General features: G+C 40.3%; 1 protein-coding gene across 10 annotated transcripts in view; it reads right to left on the bottom strand.

The window, feature by feature from the left end:
- Window positions 1-20,561, bottom strand: part of sgce (sarcoglycan, epsilon) — a 103,145-nt gene that overhangs the window by 54,289 nt on the left and 28,295 nt on the right. For all 10 annotated transcript variants that reach the window (XR_011961327.1, XR_011961328.1, XR_011961329.1 and 7 more), the window contains 3 exons: window positions 13,844-13,916; window positions 5,904-6,102; window positions 589-751 (listed from right to left, as the gene is read on the bottom strand). Coding sequence is in view for 7 of the 10 variants with exons in the window: in XM_072575478.1 (XP_072431579.1) it covers window positions 589-751; window positions 5,904-6,102; window positions 13,844-13,916 (435 nt within the window). In the remaining 3 variants the exon portion in view is untranslated. The remainder of the gene's footprint in view (window positions 1-588; window positions 752-5,903; window positions 6,103-13,843; window positions 13,917-20,561) is intronic.

Here is a 20,561-nt window from a genome sequence, read left to right as displayed (position 1 = left end):
TTGAACCTTAAAACACATTTGGAGTACTGTAAACAGTTCTGCTATCCTTAGATTTAAAAAGGGGTGATTTATTAGGATTATAGGAATCAGAAGAGGTCACATCCTTTCAAAAAATAATTTAATAGAGACTTGGGTGATTCTAACAGGCATACTTTGGTATGGTTTTATTGGATGTGCTTGGAGAAGGTATTTGCACTTCTAAAGGAGGTGGGGGCCATAACTAAGAGCCATAAATATGACATTCATTAAAAATCAAATCAAGAATTTAGAAAAAAATTCTTTGTCCATAGAATGGTTAGAGTTCACTATCAAAAGGAGTAGTTGAACTGAATACAAAAGTAAAGAGAAGCTAGACAGTTGCATGTAAGAATAACAAACAGAAGGACATTTGTTCATGGGGTTAGACAAAGAAAGGAAGTTGGAGGTGCAAGCTAAAAGTAAATATCAATGTTAAATGTAGGTCAATTGGCTTGTTTTTGTGTTGTAAATACGTATCACAATCCTGAGAAAAAATGTGAAAAAAATACATCAAAATGTATATGATCCCCTTCAAAAGAGAGAATGCTGAAAAGATAGCGCTTGACTTACCAAAGTCAGTTTACACCAGTCAATATCAAACTGGGCCCTAAATTTCTTGTCACAACTTATGCTCGGTTCCATCTCCTGACTACACTTCAGCTGGTTTTGTGGGGTCTCCACCTCTCGGAGGCATGATGAGAAAGTCACATCTGTCCCCACCATGACATAAACCCTGCAAAGGAAGAATTCCAACAGAACATCATGTTTTACAAGGATCTGAAAACTGATGTAGTATACTTTGCCTAGAGCCGGGTATTTCCAAGTGCATTTACACTTTAAAAGCAGCATTTTGGAAAACATTTGGATTTTATGTGAATGACAAACACAAGGGTTCATCCAGAGATTTGTGAAGCAGTGCAATTCCTAATCGTTTGAGACATTTAAGTCAAGAAACTGGGATTGTTTGCAACCATTTTCAGAAGCAAGTGCACTTGGATCTCTCAAATGGCAGTTGCACAGCAAGTACCCATTTGGGGAAAATCACAACGGATACTCTACTGGTGTGGGCATTAGCACAGAAACAGTGAACATCTGACAGAAATATGGAATCAACACGACAGAATAAATTGAATTAAATAAATAGAACAAGTTGCTGAGAAAGGAACCGGGGTGGGGGGGGGGGGGTGGGGGGGCGGGGGGGGGCGGGGGGAGCGGGGAAGATGGCCTCACAGCTGGAAGCAAACAGTACTTTTCCAACGGGAACCTCAGACAGTTGCAACACGGAAAGAGGCCAGTCAGCCCATCATGTTTGGCCTGGACAAAAATCATGTCTACACTTTTTCCAGCCTTTGGCCTGTAACCCTGGAGGCTAAATATTGCTTAAATGTTACAAGATTTTCTGACTCAACTACCTACAGTGAGCTCCAGTCTCCTGCTATGCTTTGTGAAAATATTTCTCTTTGATATTCCTTCCAAAATGCCTTTCTATCCACCCTATCTCTGCCCCACATTGCTATTGACCTCTATCAAATTCTCTCATGGCATATACTGTCCCAAGGAAAACAACTCCAAACTATCCAATCTTTTCTCATTACTCAGACCCTCCAAGCCCAGACAGCGCTCTGGCAAATCTTCTCAGCACCGTCTCTCATGCAATCACATCCTTCCCACCATGCAGTGGCTACAACTGCATATAGCTCTCCTGGAGTGGCTGAACCAGTGTTTTATACTGTTATAGCATGAATACCTTCCACTTGTATTCTTTGCCTCAGTTACTAAACGCAAGTATCCCACATGCATTCTTAACAACCTTGCCTACTCACCTTGTAACCTTCCAGGATCCATGGACATACACACAAAGGTTCCTCTGATCTTAAGTACTTCCTGAGGTCCTTACCATTCACAGTTTAATCCCTTGCCTTGTTAGCCTTCCCCAAGTGGAAGGCCAACCTCATACCTTTTCAGCTTAAACTCAGTTTACCACTGTTCTACCCACCTGACCAGTCCATTAATATTCTCCGACAGTATAGAGCTATCCATCTCACAATTTACCACGCTACCGATGTTCATGTCACCTGTGAACTTCTTGATCACTGCCCCACATGAAATGTCCAAATAGCACAAACAGCAAGGACCTCAGCACCAAAATTTACAGAACCCCACTGGAAACATCCTTCTAGACACAGAAACATCCCTCTACCATCACCCTCAGCTTCCTCCTTCTCAGCCAACTTTAGCTTCAATGTGTGACTTTGCCTTACATCCCATGGGCTTACTTTCTTGATCAGTCCACCATGAGGGACGGTATCAGAAGCCTTGCTAAAGTCCTTATCAACCATATTAAATGAATTACCCTCATCCACACTCCCGGTTACCGCCTCAAAACATTTGATCAAAAAAGTGTCGAACAAGACCTTCCCTTTATAAATCCATGCTGACTATCATAACTAATTTAATTAATTAATTAATCTGCTCTCTCCAACAGGAGATCTATTCTATCCCTCAGAATTCTTTCTAATAACTTTCCATCACCAAGATTGAATTGACTGGCTCGTAATTTTTTGCTCTATCCTTTTCTTCCTTTTTAAATAATGCAACAATATTCACAGCCCTTCAGTCTTCTGGCACCTAATCCATGGACACAAGAGGTTTTGAAAATTACTGCTAGAGCCCCTGATTTCTCCTGCTTTGTCTGCCTCAACAGATGGGATACATCTGATTTGGTTCAGTAGATTTACCTACTTTTAAGGCTGTTAAACCTGCTTGTATCTCCTCTCCCTATGTTAATTTATTCCTATATTTCACAGTCATCCGCCCTGCCAGGACATGCCATCGACATCGTGAAGACTGATGCGATGTATTCAATGAGTATTCACTGTGCCCATATCTTCTGGATCCACATGCAAATTACTTCTATTGTCCTCAAATCGACCCTTCTCTTTCACTAGTTATTTCTTTGTTCTTTATGTATTCAAAAACCCCTCTGGTTTCCCTTTATTCTACCCAATGTGTTTTCATGCATTCTCTATGCCTACCTAATTTCCTTCCTGCATTTTTATACTCCTGGAGTGACTCTGCCATATCAAGCCATATCTGCTATAGGATTATTTTTTTTTAAATTGCTAACTTTTATGTCACTTGACATCTAAGATTCTCCGGTCTTGGTCTCACCCTTTGTCTTTATAGCAAGAGTTTTGTCTTGTACTCTCGCTATTTCCTCCTGTAAGGTCTCCCATTGCTCCGATTCAATATTTTAGCTGTCCTTATCCACTTGGACCAAATTGCATCTTAGAGTAAAATTAACCTCTCCAAGTTTACAACTTATACTTGCAGCTATCCTTATCGCTTCTCATAACTATATAACTGAGTTATGGTCAGTGCCTCCAAAATAGTCCCCTACTAATACACCTTCCACCTCCCTGGGCAAATTTCCAAACATTAGGTTCCCCTCCCTTGTTGGGTTTTCCATGTCCTGCTTAATGTTCTTCTGAATGAAAATGAAGAATTCTTTTCCCACTATACCTGCACACTAAAACTAACCTAGTTAATATTTGGGTAGTTAAAACATTTACTATTGCTATCTTATTAATCTTATTTCAGAGAAATGTAAGAGTATGTATTTGTTCCCCTCTCTTCCAGACTATTCGATGGCCTGTAGTACACACTCAACAGGTTTGTCCCTTTTTTATTTTTCACTTCTCCCCTCATGGCCTCATTTGATGATCCTTCCAAGATTTCATCCCTCCTCATTGCTAGAATTGATTCCTTGATCAATATTGCTAACAGCAAACCTCACCAGCACCGTAACCTCTCTGTGTCATCTGAATATCCTATAATCAGGGATGTTGACCTGCCAACCTTACTCATCTTTCAACCAAGTCTCAGTCATAACTCTGAGATAATTCCCATGTAGTCTTCTGTACCCTCAACTCATCCAGCTTATTCCTCATGCTCCTTGCATTCAGATACATTCTATTTAGCCTTGCTAAACTCACTGTTTCTTATCTAGCCCACATTTCATCTGCCTTCCAGACTCATTCACTCACATTTTAACTTCTAATTCCATCTCAGCTTCTCGCTCCTCTGAATTACTTGTCAGGACCTCATTCCCTGTCAATCTATTTTAAACAACTTTAACAGCATGAGCAACATCAGCAAGGAAAAACCTGTAAGATCCCTGTGGTTCATTTAAGGGCGTCACAGAAATCTGCAGCTATCAGTGTGTGATTCAGTTGCACAAAGTAGCAAGTGTTGGAATTAGTCTGTCCAGAGTTCCTGCTTCTGACTATTCTAAGCTGAAGATATTTGCAGCATCGCACAGTTTACCTTCTAGTGTTCCATAATGGAGGTTACTAAGATTCTCTACTCAATGAGATCTCACTACATTTCACTGTTTTCCAGAGAAGCGACTAAGATCACTAGAAATTCAAGTTTTCTCATGTTGCAGACCGCAATACTTAGCTTTGCAGGTAATACAGATCAACTCTGCCCTTGTCATTGTCCATATCATGAGCAGGAGCAGAAGGTGGAGGAGAAGGATTGTGAGAACAAGGAATAGGAAGGAAGGTGGCTGCCCCTCTATCGTTGGTAATCATCCAGATGCTATAGCAGTAGTCACAGCAGATTTTCCATTCACCATTTGTTCCACACCTTATCTTTCCTCTCTCACCAACCAACACCTCACCACCGTACTAAAATAAAAGTCATATCAAAAAATGAACAATTAATTCATACCATATTGAATAAAAAAATTGACTAATTATCGTTATGCTTTGCCTTAGTGCCTTTCTTCCAGCATTTGGAATACAGAGGCCATGGCTGGATTCACCCCAAATACCCCAAACAAAAAAAGCCCTTGACATTAAATCATAGAGCAACCAGAGACAAGTCATCACCGTCAGGAGCTGCTCACTGTTGGAAAGGAAGGAGAATGAGAGAGGGGCTGCAAAGTGGGGGGAAGGAAGTGTGTGAAACCTGGTCCTGGTACATAAAACAGTACAATGCAGTACAAGCCCTTTGACTTTTTATGTGCTGATCTTTTATCCTACTCTAAAGATCAAACTTACCTACATACCTTTCATTTTACTATCATCCATGTGCCTATCCGAGTCGCTTAAAATGTCCTTATGTATCTGACTTTACTACCACTGCTGGAAGTGCATTCCACACACCCACCACTCTCTGTAAAGAACCCGCCTCTCACATCTCCCCTAAACATTCCTCGAATCACCTTAAAATTGTGGTCAGACAAGTGAAATTTTAAAAGTCCAGTGAGGCTGTATGGGAGAGAGAACACAGTTTTTTATACTCCGCCAACTGAGAGTTAGGACAATTTGGAATTCACATGGTAATAAATTCTTTGCAAAGAAACTCAGATCTGTATCTTAAGACTGAAGACATCTGGGAGTTAAATGTGTGTGGGGAAGGGGGCAGGAATATATAGTTGACCCATGCTGTCTTCCATTGGCCTTTCCCAGTGTTCCTGTACTTTGCTATCCCTATGGCTATAAATGATTTGTGAAAAGTTGTTACCATACAATGGATGAGACTACACTGACTGTCTGGAAGAAGGGAGTCAGTGAGAGGGTTTCCTCATCCCCAGCCTGGAAAACACAGCTAAATATACTGGGTCAAGCCTCTACTGGAAATGGGCTCAAAAGGGTTCCAGGGCCTTGAGAAAAGGCTGCAAATGAGAAAGATAAATCTACCTATGCCATTTATTCTATATTTCTACATTGTACAGACTTTAGTTACTGCAATGAAATTAACCTTCAGGTTCTCAGTATACTTAGATATCAAGGTAAAGCAAATTACTTAAACAACAAGGAGTCAGATGCAAATCTGAAAAATTGCTTTTTTTTGTTTTCCAAAGAAATTAAACTCACCCTTCCTTCATATTATTGATGGGCAGAGGTACTCGTCCACCACGGTCGAGTGCGGAGGTGATGTTAATGGCATTGAGGCGGTCAGGCTGCCAAACATTCTTCACGGCTCCCAGGAAATCGCCAATAACCTCACTTGCCAACATCTCTTCCACATTCATGTTTTTCACAAAGAACTCCGCTTGATAGGGCAAAGGGTAATCTTTAAACGACAAGAACACAAAAGTTGAAAACAACGTATACCCAGACCCTGACTTAAGACCCACAGAAACATTTGGCAAGTGATGTACAGAGGTCTGTGTGCTGTGATTGCACTTATCTAGCTATATGCACACAGTCATCTGGATGTTAATTCTCTTACGGTTTGTATGTGGAAACACTTACTCCCCAGGTGCAAACTGCAAGGCATGGAATGATGAGCTAGATATCAGCTCTCTTGTCTCTTGACATTTGCCCAGAAGTGTAGGATGACTGCACTGACATCTAACAGGGAGGACCCACAGCCCGGGAAACAAGGTAGAACACAGGTACGTTAGACCTCCAATGTCTGCACTGCAACTATCCTCTTCTAACTATTTCTTAAAAAGGACAGGCAGGTCTGAACACAGCAGGGCCATTTAAACAACTTGATCCCCCAAGTCAAGGATGGTAAAGTTAGGCTAGCCTCAAGACATTTCATCAGGTTAACATGAGGGGCAGATAGTTAGCCTTAGTTTTGAATAGACAGCGATGAAATTGTGATTCTTTTCAAAAGACAAAGTCCAGGATGACCGGAGAAATCTTCAGAAGAAAAGGGCTACCATTAGTTAAATATTTAATTAAAAGGACACACCTTCAAGATTATCAATATTAAGAGGTCAGAAAAATGTATTTATACTGATGGTATGTAGGAATGTCAAATTTTCTGCAACAGAAGTGTGTTGATCCAGAGTTCAAATACCCAACCAAGTGAAGACAGGATGGTAGAGAACACTAATTTAGCATGGAGCAGAAATTACACTTGGGAGATTTGTGTATGAATATTTTTACTCCAGATTGCTTCTTGTATAGCTCATCTAAACCCTGTGAGCACCATTCTCTGAACATTTCCAACTGACATTTGATCCACTTGATCCACCTCAGTTCCAAGAACCGGAACTAACAATGCCTCCATCATAGAGGGGTAAAACATCTCAAATTCCCAGGAGCACATTTCAGAATCTCTTCCTTCTCTCTGCCCACAATCTTGATTATTCCACTATAAACTGGGATGGCAATGAAGTCCTATTATCGCTATCCATAACTTTTGCACCTCTTCTATAAATTTGCTTTTCTGTCTTTATCACTGGTTTGTGGTCTGCAGAAACATCCAACAGTTTAAAAACACAACTACTGTTTCTTAACTGTAAGCAAATTGATTCTGACTGTCAACATTCCTGGATAACCTCAACACTGCCACCTTTTATTTATTCTTTCCAGCCCCATCTTCCTAAATACCTTGTTGTGTCTTTTTAACAATCATAAATCTTCACATGGAGCCATTGGGAGTAACCACATCTCTCAAAGTTTAACTCCTTCTGACTGAAGTTAAGAAACCTAATATGGGTCTGGAGAGTCTAACCAGCCTCCAGCCAAAGGAAGGAAGCCAGGCAAGAATGCTACCTTCTTCCTAAAATACAGATTTCTTTTTCAGTTAGATTGTAATTTTCCCAGATATTGTAAGAGTCCAGTCAAAACTCCTGAAAATATATTCTTCCATCAAAAGAGAATAAGAGTCAGATTCACTATGTATTTGATACAGAAGACTTGATAAGACAATTTAAATTTTAATGTATTACTTTGGTATTTTAAACCAAATTTGTTTATGGTCACATGTACCAAGCTACAGTGAAGGTATTGTTTTGCATGCTAACCAGACAAATCATGTCTTATATAATTACATCAGGGTAATAGCACAGAATGCAGAACATAGCATTACAGCTACAGAGAAGATGCAAAGAAAGATCAACTTTAATATGAGAGGTCTGTTCAAATGTCTGATTGCAGCAGGGAAGAAGCTGTTCTTGAATCTGTTGATATGCATTTTCAAACTTTTTTGTATCCTCTGCCGACAGAAGAGGGTGGAAGAGCGTATAACTAGGGTGGGAAGGTATTTGATTATGCTGGCTGCTTTCCCGAGGCAGTGGGAAGTATAGATGGAGTTAATGAAAGGAAGGCTGGTTTTCGTGATAGACTGGGCTGCGTTCACAACCCTCTGAAATTTCCTGTGGTCTTGGGCACAGCAGTTGCCACACCAAGCTGTGATGTATCTAGAGAGAATGTTTTCTATGGTGCATCTATAAAAACTGGTATGAGTCCTTGTGGATACGCCAAATTCACTTAACTTTCTGAGGAGGTAGAGGATAAATGGAGTTAGAATTTGAGAGCAAATTCTTTATATTTGGCAAATCCTCTCAAATTACTTTTATTAGGAATAGACAATCTATTTTTAAAATAATCTTCTAGCTCAGTCTTGCTAAGCAGTCATTCACATTTAGACTGAGCTCCCATCATAGTTCTAGCTAGGTACTGTCTTTTATTCTTAGATATAACCTGTATTTCTTAAAATTTTCCTTTTTTTCTACTATATCTTCTCTTGGCATTACTTACTCTCGTATTATATTCTTGTCTAATATCCTTATGCTTAGTAATTAATTCCTTTATATATATATTTCGGTTTATTCAATTTATTACTTTCATTATTAGTTCCTAATTTACCAATTACCATATCCATAATGCTATCATAGTCATTTATTGTTGTACGTTTGCTTTTACTTATTTTGTCCTCCATCATCTCTAATAATAGCCGATTCTTAGATTCTAAACTCCCATTAGTATTATTATTATTTCCTTGATAGTTATTCTCTTCTATTACTATTTCCTCTATTGGAGTATCGAAATCAACGTCACTATTCTCTTCATTTCTATTATCATTAATGGGGACTACTCCTTGACTTGTGTCCACCTCTTTGTTGCTAGTTCTAGTTTGTTTAACTAATAGTCTTTTATCGGAAATTTGTTTTGGCGTTTTAGTTCTTAATTTTTTAGTGATAAGTTTATTAATATTTTTGCAGCTTACAAGTTCCTGTTCTAACTGTTTCAGCATTTTTATTTCAGAGTTGGACCAAACTCCTCTTTTACCTTTTTCTACTTTTTCCAAATTACCTTTCTTCTCTTTATTTCTTTTAATATTTCTTAAATTAGGGTGCACATGCCTCTCGTGCTGCCCTAAACCTATGGCTGTTGTAAATCTAAGTCGGCAGATTTCGCATTGGATTTCGCATCTTCTTCACTATTTCTTATATTACTATTACATTTAGGATAGTGACATGCAACGGAGTGGTAACTACCCTCCCAGCCGCATTTGCTACACTTCACTCTTACAGCTTTTATTCCTTTGCATAAGTTTGCATAGTGGAGTTAGAATTTGAGAGCATAAAGAGTACAGTTAGGGCTGAATACACAGCCTTGTGTGGCACCAGTATAGAGCATTGTTGTGGAGGTGGTGTCACCACTTATGCTTACTGACTGCGGTCTGCAGGTCAAGAAGTCAAGGATCCTGTTGCAGAAGCAGGGAGCAGAGACCCAGGTCTTGGCGTTTGGAGATAAGTTCAGTTAGAATTATGGTGTTGAAGGCAGAGCCAAAGTCAAGAAATAAGAGTTTAACATAGGTGTCTTTATTATCCAAATGTTCCAGGGATGAGCGTAGGTCCAGAGAGATGGCACCGGCCATGGGCTCATTGTCACAATAGGTGATTTGTAGTGGAGCAATGCAATTCTAGAAGGCTGGAGTTAATGTGTGCCATTACTAACCTCTCAAAACACTTCACAATGATGGATGTCAGAGTCAAGCGGTAGACATTAAGATACATTGCCAAAGAAAAATCAGGCACTGAAATGATGCTGGTCTTCTTGAAGCAGGTGGGAACGTTACGTCAGAGTGATGAGAGGTTAGATTAGATTAGATTCCCTACAGTGTGGAAATAGGCCATTTGGCCCGTCAAGTCCACACCAACCCTCCAAAGTCCATTCCCCAACATTTACCCCTGACTAATGCAGCTAATACTATGGGAAATTTGGCATAGCCAATGCACCTGACCTGCACATCTTTGGAGTGTGGGAGGAAACTGGAGTACCTGGAGGAAACTCACGCAGACACAGGGAGAACATGCAAACTCCACCCAAAAAGCTGCCTGAGGCTGGAATCCAATCCAGGTCCCTGGTGCTGCGAGGGAGTGCTACCTCATGCTGCTCAGATTAAAAAAAGGTTAAAGATATCTGCAAAAACTCCCACCAGTCGGTCCACGCAGGATCGGAGTGCAAGGCTGGGGACTCTATCCAAACCTGTCGCTTTCCATTGGTTCACCCTCAAGGCGGCCAATCTGATGTCTGCAGCAGTGACTGTGGGTACACTGCCACAGATGGTGACATCATTTGACAGACGTTCTATTCAAAACAAAACAAGCATAGAGCAGATTGGGCTCATCGGGGAAGAGATGCATTGCTGGCAGCAATTTTACTCGACTTTGCTTTGTAGCTCATGATATCATGTGAGCCTTGCCACTGCGATGTGTGGTCCTATGCTTAGTCTGGGACTCTGTATAACCGAAGTAACTAAACTAGTGAGCATAAATCACAATGTTAAATAACATTGAAAGAGAAAGGTAACTGGTCCTTATTATCAGACCTAGTATTGTATTCCATAAACTGCCATCGTGCATGAACAATTCCACACTCAAAAGATTGGCCTTGTCAGAAATCAGGTAAACAGGGTTCCAGCCCTTTGTTCACCGTGCAAACTTGTTGTAGAAACTGGCTTCAACAAAACCACCCGAAGGAATACAGACACTCTGGTCTGATCATTTATTGCTGTACGTCAGGCAAACTGGTGGAAGACCCTAAGGCACCCCCTCGGTCTTAATAGTGCCCAGCCTACCTCAGATTACCAAGAAAAATGTACAATATCTCAGATACTTTCAGCAACAGGTGAAACCAGCTGCTTCATGCTGCTGTTATGCAGTAGCAACATGTGTGTGTTAGCCAATAAAAAGATGCTGCCATCAGGTAAAAACAGGCCTTCTGCCTATCACAGAAACAAAAAATGATATATGAAATTCAGTGCTAGTGTGATGCCAGGTACGTAGGCAGTACATCCTGAAATCAGAGATTCATCAACAGCATATCCATTCAGCTGTTCACAACAAGCAGGGTACTGACTGTACGCACCAGTCTGTGCTTACAGTGTCTAACAATAAATGTGATTCTACAATTAGATAGTATTTGCTGAATAATCCTGAATATAGCAGGAACTATGCTGACACACAATTTAAGATTGCCAGTCAAGGTTACGGTGTGCTGCACTAGAAGCTACATACATTAACACACAGGACCCTGTTCTTTGCAGACAGAAAGAACATGCACTGTCTGCTTCAATTCCACAAAAATAGGAGACAGCTATTCACTGTTTCACTTCTCAGGGCGATGATCTGATGAATCGTTGCCAACCTGCTTGATCAAAATTTAAACAAAAACTGGCTGTTAACTGACATGCAACATCAATGGGTGCATTTTCCATAGCCACACCTCTATCAATCAAAGTCTACTTGCCAGTCAAACAACACTCTTCTCTCAGGCAGTGGCAACTTTAGTTTTCTCCTCAAATTTACATTCTTGCAAAATGTCACAATGAGTGTAAGAAGAGAGCATTGGCAAATTGGTGTCTTTTATTTCCCAGTAATATCTCAGTTCTTATTTCTACAAGAGAATCCAAACTTCAAACTTTTTCTAAGGTTAGCATGGTGGCTTGGTGGTTAGCATTGCTGCCTCATTACCAGGGAGCTGGTTCGATTTCACCCTCAGGCGACTGCCTGTGTGAGTTTGCATGTTCTCCCAGTGTCGGCATGGGTATCTGCCGTGTGCTCCAGTTTCCTCCTGCAGTCGAAAGATGTGCAGGTTAGGTGGATTGGCCGTGGTAAATACAGGGTTACTGGGATATGGTAATGGGCTGGGTCAGGATGGGATTCTATTCAAAGGGTTGGGGTGCAGATTTGATGGGCTGAATGGCCTCTTTCTGTACTGTAAGGATTCTATGATTCTGATACAATTACAATACTTGAAAGTAAAAGAAAGATATCCATCAAATAACAAAGTACAGGTATTTCTGGTGTAACGCGATAGTTGCGTGTGTGTGTAATCTTGCGCTGTACTACACCCGTGCAGTAAAAAGTTCGCACTATGCAAACAGTGTCCACTATTTGTCAAGTGCATTTGCGCCAATTTGCACCGACAAAACACGTTATATCTGAAATACCTGTAATATCACCTTAATCCTGGAGTGTGCGTCACCCAGTAAGTTCAGGACAGTCCGAATTGAAGCTGACTGATATTAACGTCCGAGGAGAAAGTGAGGACTGCAGATGCTGGGGATTGAGCTGAAAATGTGTTGCTGGAAAAGCGCAGGTCAGACAGCATCCAAGGACCAGGAGAATCGACGTTTTGGGCATAAGCCCTTCTTAACCCTTCTTATGCCTGAAACGTCGATTCTCCTGTTCCTTGGATGCTGCCTGACCTGCTGCGCTTTTCCAGCAACACATTTTCAGCTCTGATATTAACATCCCTCTCCTAATGAACGTAATCATTTCGAATATGTTGTGATACTTATGGTTTTTTTGATGTTCCACACTTAAAGTGGCATGGATGGTTATTCAACTAAATATAGACCACCTCTAGTTATTAATCAATATTAGGAGAGATGGTTTTCCCATTGAATTCTCAAGAATGTTTTGTAACATTTAATCTCAAAAAAGCTAGAGCCTGGTAATCATTATATGGATTAATGTATTTGGTCAAAGTACTGTGTTCAGCAAGATAGTACAGTTCAAGCCTAAGATTCTTTATCAGATTGTAGTTTTACATCTCTGAAACGGCACTGCACACCAACACAAGAATCTCCAGAAGCTAGTGGGTTTTTGGCATGTGTAACCTTCATCAGCAATTCCACATCATTATGAAGGAAGTTGACTGTGTTGACTTGCCGTGAGAAGAATAGAGTAACTTTGAATTTAATTTCTCATTACAATCCATCATGTTTTGGCCCTTATTCTGCACATTGTATTCACGGATATTTCACACCAAGTCCTTCCTCTTTTTGTCTCCATTATCACCATGACATCATAGTTCCATGGGGTTTTGTGCCTGAAGCTTACTTACAATTCTGTGCATTTACATAGTTGCATTATAACCCTGAAGATCTTAACAGATTCCTTTTGTTCTGACCCCACCTCATACCTTAGCACTTAAGTGTCTATTTATTCGTGGAGACAGCGGCGAAGTGGTAATGTCACTCGACTATTAATCCAGAGACTCAGATCAATGCCCTGGTACCAAGGCTTCAAATCTCACCATGGGAACGGCTGGAATTTGAGCTCAATTAACAAATCCAGAATATAAAGCTATCGATCAGTACTGGTGATAATAAAACAAAATTGGTTCACTAATGTCTTTTAGATAAGGAAATCTGCCATCCTCACCCAGTCTAGCCTACCAGAATAGCAGCTCCCAGCTGTAAACTGCCTCATGGATGATACATTCCACATTTACTATACTTCAGGTATAGGAATGTCTTCATCTCTTAACTTCTAGGAAATTACAAATGTGTTGTTTTAAAAATTCTATTTGTAATGATTCCACATTAAAGTTGTTTCTGGCCAAAATCAAAGAACAGATTGACTCAAAAGTTGGTTCTTACTGTTGCTGAGAATGCTTCCAAATGGTAAAATAGCACAAGGAAACTCGACATCCAGAATTCTGAGCAGTCTTTTCTCCTCTGCAGATGCAAGCTGCATGTTTACACCAAGTTTTGTTTTTATTGCAAAGTCATTACCCTTACTATGTAAAACAGTAAATATATTAAAAAACCTTCATACCATCTGAAGCCATAATGTTGACAATCAAAGTATGCCTTGCTGTTTCATATGTTCGTCTATTATAAGCAGTGATCTGTAAAAGAAGAAAAGAAACAGCAAATCATCAAAAAGATAAATATATTAGCACTGCTGCCTCACAGCGCTAGGGACTTGGGTTCGGTGCCAGCCTCGGGCAACTGTGTGTGCAGTTTGCACATTCTGCTGTGTTGTTGTGTTTCTTCCACATACTGCAGTTACCTCCCACAACCTGAAAATGTGCAGATTCAGTGGATTGGCCATGCTAAATTACCTATCCTGTCAAGGGGTGGACAGGCTACGGAGGTTAACCATGGGGGAAATGCAGGGATACGGTAGACGGGGCTGAGTTTAGGTGGGATGCTCTTTAGGAGAGTCGGTGTGACTCAATGGGCCAAATAGCCTCTTTGCACACTCTAGGCTTTCTGTAATTCTATGGTATTCCAGTTAGAAACTGCCTACGACAATATTTAAAATTCCACACCCATTACTACGCACTATGTGTTGGTGCATAGTTCCATGGGGTTTTGTGCCTGAAGCTTACTTACAATTCTGTGCATTTACATAGTTGCATTATAACCCTGAAGATCTTAACAGATTCCTCTTGCTCTGACCCCACCTCACACCTTACCTTTTCTTACTCAAGTGCTATCTATTTATTCGTGGAGACAGCAGCGAAGTGGTAATGTCACTCGACTATTAATCCAGAGATTCAGATCAATGCCCTGGTACCAAGGCTTCAAAGCTCACCATGGGAACGGCTGGAATTTGAGTTCAATTAACAAATCCAGAAAATAAAGCAAGGCATACTTTGATTGTATTGCAGTGGTCTGTACTTGTCGTTCTATTATAACGTGATGCTTGTGTTCTTGTGCAATCCCGCATTACAGAAAAATCATGCTTTGGAAACAGCACTTTAAAAATGTTTGTGATGTAATCACATTACAGCCAACACATGTTTTGAAAGTTCGCACTTTAGAAACAGTGTCCCCAATTCAGCAATCACATTACGGCAAATTTGTGTTCAAGCAGAATGACCTGTACTTACAGGCGAAGTACTGTTATAGTTTGCCCTTGCCTTCTGCATGATAGCGGAACAGGTAAGTCACCTGTTCTTCCTGTCTGCCATCAGGCATATAGGAAAGATTTACAGTCTGTCAATCAATTGGTGGGCTTCGCTACATACACACTTTAGATGGCAGAGACTGCTTGGGTCTCGCCCAGGGACAGGAATACTCCAGCTGCACCATGACACCTCCTGCAGTAGTTTCATTGCCAGAAAAGTTATTAATTTAAAATACCTCCCTCTTGTGGTGGGTATTTTTAATGCTGGTGCTGGTGACTAAGAAACTGGGAACAGTGATGGTCTAGTGCTAGAATATTATTAGTCTATTAATCCAGAGACCCCGGTATCATTCTGGGAACCTGGTCTGAATACCACTGTGGCAGATAAAAGCAATAAGAAATCTGTAATTAAGAGTCGAATGAAGGCCATTAAACTCGTGTCAATTGTGGGAAAAACCAATCACTAATGCTCTTTAGGGAAAGACACTGTCTTTCTTACCTGTGACTCCACACCCAAAACAATGTGGCTGACTTAACTACCCTCTGGGAAAATTAGGGCAATAAATGGTGGCCTAGCCATTGATAATTAGGGAGGATGAGCACCTCACCAAGACCTTCCTCACACCTCCACTTCTCGCTTTTAAACAAGTGCCAAACCTCAAACAGATCATTGTCCACAGCAAACTGCCCGGCTTTCAGGAGAACACCATACAACCCTGTCACGGTAGATGCTGCAAGACGTGTCAGTGTGTAGACACGGACACCTCCCACCATGTATGTAGCAGCTACTCATGTCACTCAGCCAATGTTGTCTATCTCCTACGCAGCAGGCAGGGATGCCCTGAGGCATGGTACATCGGCGAGACTGAGCAGAGGCTATGGCAACAGATGAGTGGACACCGCAGAACAAACAATAGACAGGAGTGTTCCTCCCAGTCGGAGAGCACTTCAGTGGTCTGGGGCATTCGACCTCGGACTTTCAGGTGACCATCCTCCAAGGCAGATTTCGGGACAGGCAACAACAAAAAAGTGGCTGAGCAGAGGCCGATAGCCAAGTTCGGTACCCATGGGAATAGCCTCAACCGGGACCTTGGGTTAATGTCGCACTACAGGGGACCCCATTGCACTGTATATACACACACACACACACACACACACACACACACAGACACAGAGACCCGCTCTCAAAAGCTCACACATGCACTCCCACTCTCATGCAAACTTATACCCCTTTACACACACTCAAACACTCATACCACACCCCCTACACACACGTGCACACAAAGACACAGGTTTGTGGGGGGAATTTGTACTTGCAGAATTACATTTTACTTTGCTTAAAAACTGCATGAATCCATGTAAGTTTCTATAAATCTGTTTTCTTAGATTAGAATCTGTCTGTGCCACAATGGTCAGACTGTCTCACACAGGGCAGCTCACACCTTCAATACATTATCTGGGCTAACATGACACCAATTGTTAAATTTCACTTGAGAATGTAACTTTAAAAAAGTTCTGCGATTTACATAAGAAAGAAATGAAACCAACATGTTCGTTCTAAAAGATGAGAAACTTAACAAATATTCTGGTTCTTTTTCAATATATAATTTCAGTTATGTCACACTGTAAACTTTTGCGATAAATTCTGTGCCTTATGATTTTATACTCCACAACCACTTGAAGGAACAGTGCTCCGAAAGCTAGTGCTTCCAAAACTGTTGGATTATAACCTGGTGCTGTGAGATTTTTTAGCTTTGTACTCCAGATGTAATCTCAGTGTGCTGTATGATTGAAGCATAATTTCTGTAATTTTGAGTTCAATTCCTCTCATAATAAAACAATAATATTCTATTAGTTTTCATAACACCTTGTTGTCTTTTGAAATTCATGCACTAGGATACTCAAATTCCTCTGCAATCTCTCACTATTTCAATCGCATGTTTCTTTTCTATTCATCCTGCCAAAATGGACAATTCCACATTTTCCCATTTTATACTCCACATTTCCAGATTTTCAACCACTCACTTAGTCTACCTACATCCCTTTGTAACTTCTTCACAACTGTCTTTCCCACCCATCATTTTGGCATCAAAGTTAGCAACCTTATTTTCAATCCCTTTCATCCAAATTATTTGTGTAAATTACATAATTAAGACCTCAATGCTGATCCTGGTGGTACACCACTCACTGCATCTTGCCAAAACTGAAAATGACCCACTTATAACAGTTTTCTGTAGTCTAGCCAATCTTCTACCAATGCCATTACGTTACATCTTGCACCAGCAGCTTTCATTTACAGCAATGACCTTAGATGTGACACTTCAGGAAATGCAATAACAACCCATCCAGTGACTGTCTACCCCATTACATAAGGCACATGTTTCTTCCCAAAATAACTTGGTTTGAACAGGACTTCCCTTTCACAAAATCATGTTTACTCTGACTTATTTATCATGTACTTTTCTCAGTGTCTTTGCATAAAGTCTACAATAATAGCTTCTAACAGTTTTCCTATGACATATTAAGCTAACTGGTTTATGATATAGGGAGAAAATGGCCTAGTGATATTATCGCTAGACTATTAATTTAGAAACTCAGCTAATGTTCTGGGGACCTGGGTTCAAGTCCCACCATGGCAGATAGTGGAATTTGAATTTAATAAAGAATCTGAAATCTAATGATGACCATGCAATTGTTGGAAAAACCTGGATCACTCATCCTTTCAGAAATGAAATCTGCCATCCTTACCTGGTCTCACTGATGTGTCTCCAGATCCACAGCAATATGGTTGACACTTAACTGCCCTCTGGGCAATTAGGGATGGGCCATAAATGCCTATATCCCATGAGTAAATTTTTTTTAAAAAATCTGCTTTTTGTCTCCTGTCCTTCCTGAAGTAAATGAGTTGCACTCACTATATGCCATTCTAAATGGAATCTTCCCTCAAATTAAAATCAAAGCATCAACCAGCTCAAATTTAAGACCAGAGGATGACACTCATCAGGATCGAGGACTTGTCAGCTCAAGGATTTGCGAGGCAACACTTCCTTAGTAATTGTAAATTTCTTTAGTTCCTCCCTCCTTTCGGTTTCCTGATATTCAGTTAATTCTGGGATGTTATTAGTATCCCCTAAAGCGAAGACTGATCAAAAATACCTGTTTGGGTTCATCAGCCACCTCTTAATTTGCCATTATTAATGTCTTAATCTCATGTTCTACAGACCAATGTTAATTTTGTTAACTCTTTTCCTTTTCAAATAACTGCAGCAACTCTTCTGTTTCTATATTTCCAGTTAGCTTTCTATTGGATTCTTTTTCCCTCCTTCATTAACCTTTTCAAGAATATTTTCATATTTTGTTGTTGTGTTTGACATGTAAAGCAATTACAATGAATTTTAAGTAAAATTTAAATATTCCTCACAGAAGATCACAGAAAAAAATATTTGGTCAAGTCATGTATTTCAATTTTCTGTACAGCTATTTCCAATAAATCAAATAATTTAATCACAGAATTCTAGCAGAGGAAGAATCAGATATAAATAATGTAAATAGACCAAAGCATAAAATCTATTAAAAAATGTAAGATAAGGATTATAATTTTATTAGATTTGTTTCAGATTATCAGGATCAGGACAACGTCACGGGATAAAAGTTAACTAACAGCCTGCGGAGGACCAAATGAATTGTTTCAGCCTGACTCGCTAAGCTTGCTTCTTATATTAATTGTATTTTTCTGCCCAACTTGTCCCCACCTGCACCATAACTCTTGATGCTGTCTGACTGTTCAACAATTTCCTTTCTTTTTAGACCCAACTCCCTTTCATCCTAGATGTACATTTCCATCCCTGTGAAAAAGTGAAAACCTCAAAAAAAAAGGTACTATATCTGAATGCACGGAACCTTTGCAATAAAGCAGGCAAGTTAATAAAGCAGAAGGTTATACATAGGTATAATATGATTGCAATCATGGATACATAGCTGCTGGGTGACCAAGGCTAACAAGTAAACATCCCAGGACATTCAGTCTTTAGGAGGGCAGGCAAAACTGAAAATGAAGTGGGTGGGGCATTGTCAATGAAAGGTAATACCAGCGCAGTAGTGAGTAAGGATAACAGCACAGGGAACCTGGGTAGAGCCAAGAAGGATCAAGGGTGCAAAACATTAATTGGAATTCTCTACAAATCTTGAAACAGTAGTGGTGAGGTAGGAGATAGTGTTAAATATGAAATGAGAGACGCATACAATAAGGATGCAAAGTTTAAAAAAAAAATCGCAACACCAGGTTATAGTCCAACAGGTTTAATTGGAAGCACTAGCTTTTGGAGTGACGCTCCTTCATCAGGTTGTAGTGGAGGGCTCAATTGGGCACACCCTCCTCATTCCTGAAGGGCTTATGCCCGAAACATCGATTCTCCTTCTCCTTTGATGCTGCCTGACCCGATTTTTAACTTTGTACACCCCAGTCCAACACCGGCATCTCCAAATAATAAGGATGCAAGTATTGTCACAGGTAACTTTAGTCTGCATATAGACTGGGAAAGCTACATCAATAATACTGTGATAGATGAGGCTCTGGAATGTGTACAAGATGGATTTTTAGACCAGTACATTAAGGAACCAACTTGGGACTCTTAGTTTTGGTTTTCTGCAAAAATTTCTATTAATAATCTTTTAAGAATAAGGGGGCACTGATCAAAGCAGAAAACAATGACGAGTATGACATCACAGGGGTCAGTGCTTGGACCCCCAGCTATTCACATTACATATAGAAGAATGATTTGGATGAGGGAACTAATTGTAATATTTCTAAATTTTTTCAGGACATAAAACACAATAGGAGGTGGAATGATGAGGAAAGTATAAAGAGGTTTCACAGCAATTTAGACAAGTTGAGCAAATACAGTAAAACATCCATAAATGTGACCTTTGCCATTCTGTTCTTCCCACTGGAATGGGACCAGCATTATTTAAAATTGTGATTATATTCAGAAAGGTTGATGTACAAACAGAGCTGTGTGTCTTTGTACACTAACGAAGCAAGCTTGCAGTTGCAGCAGACAGATAAGCCAGCAAACAGTATGTTAATGTTCATTGCAAGTGTGTTTGACTCTGGAGCAAAGAAAACTTATTGCATCTCTCCAGAGCCTTGGTTAGACCATACCTGGAGTACTGTGTGCAGTTTTGTTTCCTTGCCTAAGAAAAGATATACTTTCCATAGAAGAAGGAGTATAGTGAATGCTCATTAGATTAATTCCTGGGACAGCAGTTTTGAGGAGAGATTGGGTTGAGGAGGACTGTATTCCCCAGAGTTGAGAAGAGTGAGAAGGGATCTCATTGAAACATAAAATTCTGACAGAATGAACAGTCTGGAATACCGGAACCGTGTTTCCTCTGGCCAGTGGTTGAGACCAAGGAGTCCCAGTGGCAGGCCACTTCAAATTGAAGAGGTGAGCCAGTGGCGTTCTCTACAATGGAGGCTATGGAAGCGAAGTCACTGGAAATATTATGATTACACTGATGATCAAATGTTCCACTCATTTTCTGAATTTCTGTTTCTATTGAAGTGTAGCATTGAGGGTATACTAATGTTGCAGAAGTTACCCTTTCAACAAGAAATGAAGAAAAGATCTCAAAGCAC

Source organism: Chiloscyllium punctatum, chromosome 8 (assembly GCF_047496795.1).
Source record: "Chiloscyllium punctatum isolate Juve2018m chromosome 8, sChiPun1.3, whole genome shotgun sequence".
NCBI classification, from domain to species: domain Eukaryota; kingdom Metazoa; phylum Chordata; class Chondrichthyes; order Orectolobiformes; family Hemiscylliidae; genus Chiloscyllium; species Chiloscyllium punctatum.
The sequence above is the reverse complement of the archived record's forward strand: the minus strand, read 5'-3'. Positions and strand labels throughout refer to the sequence as shown.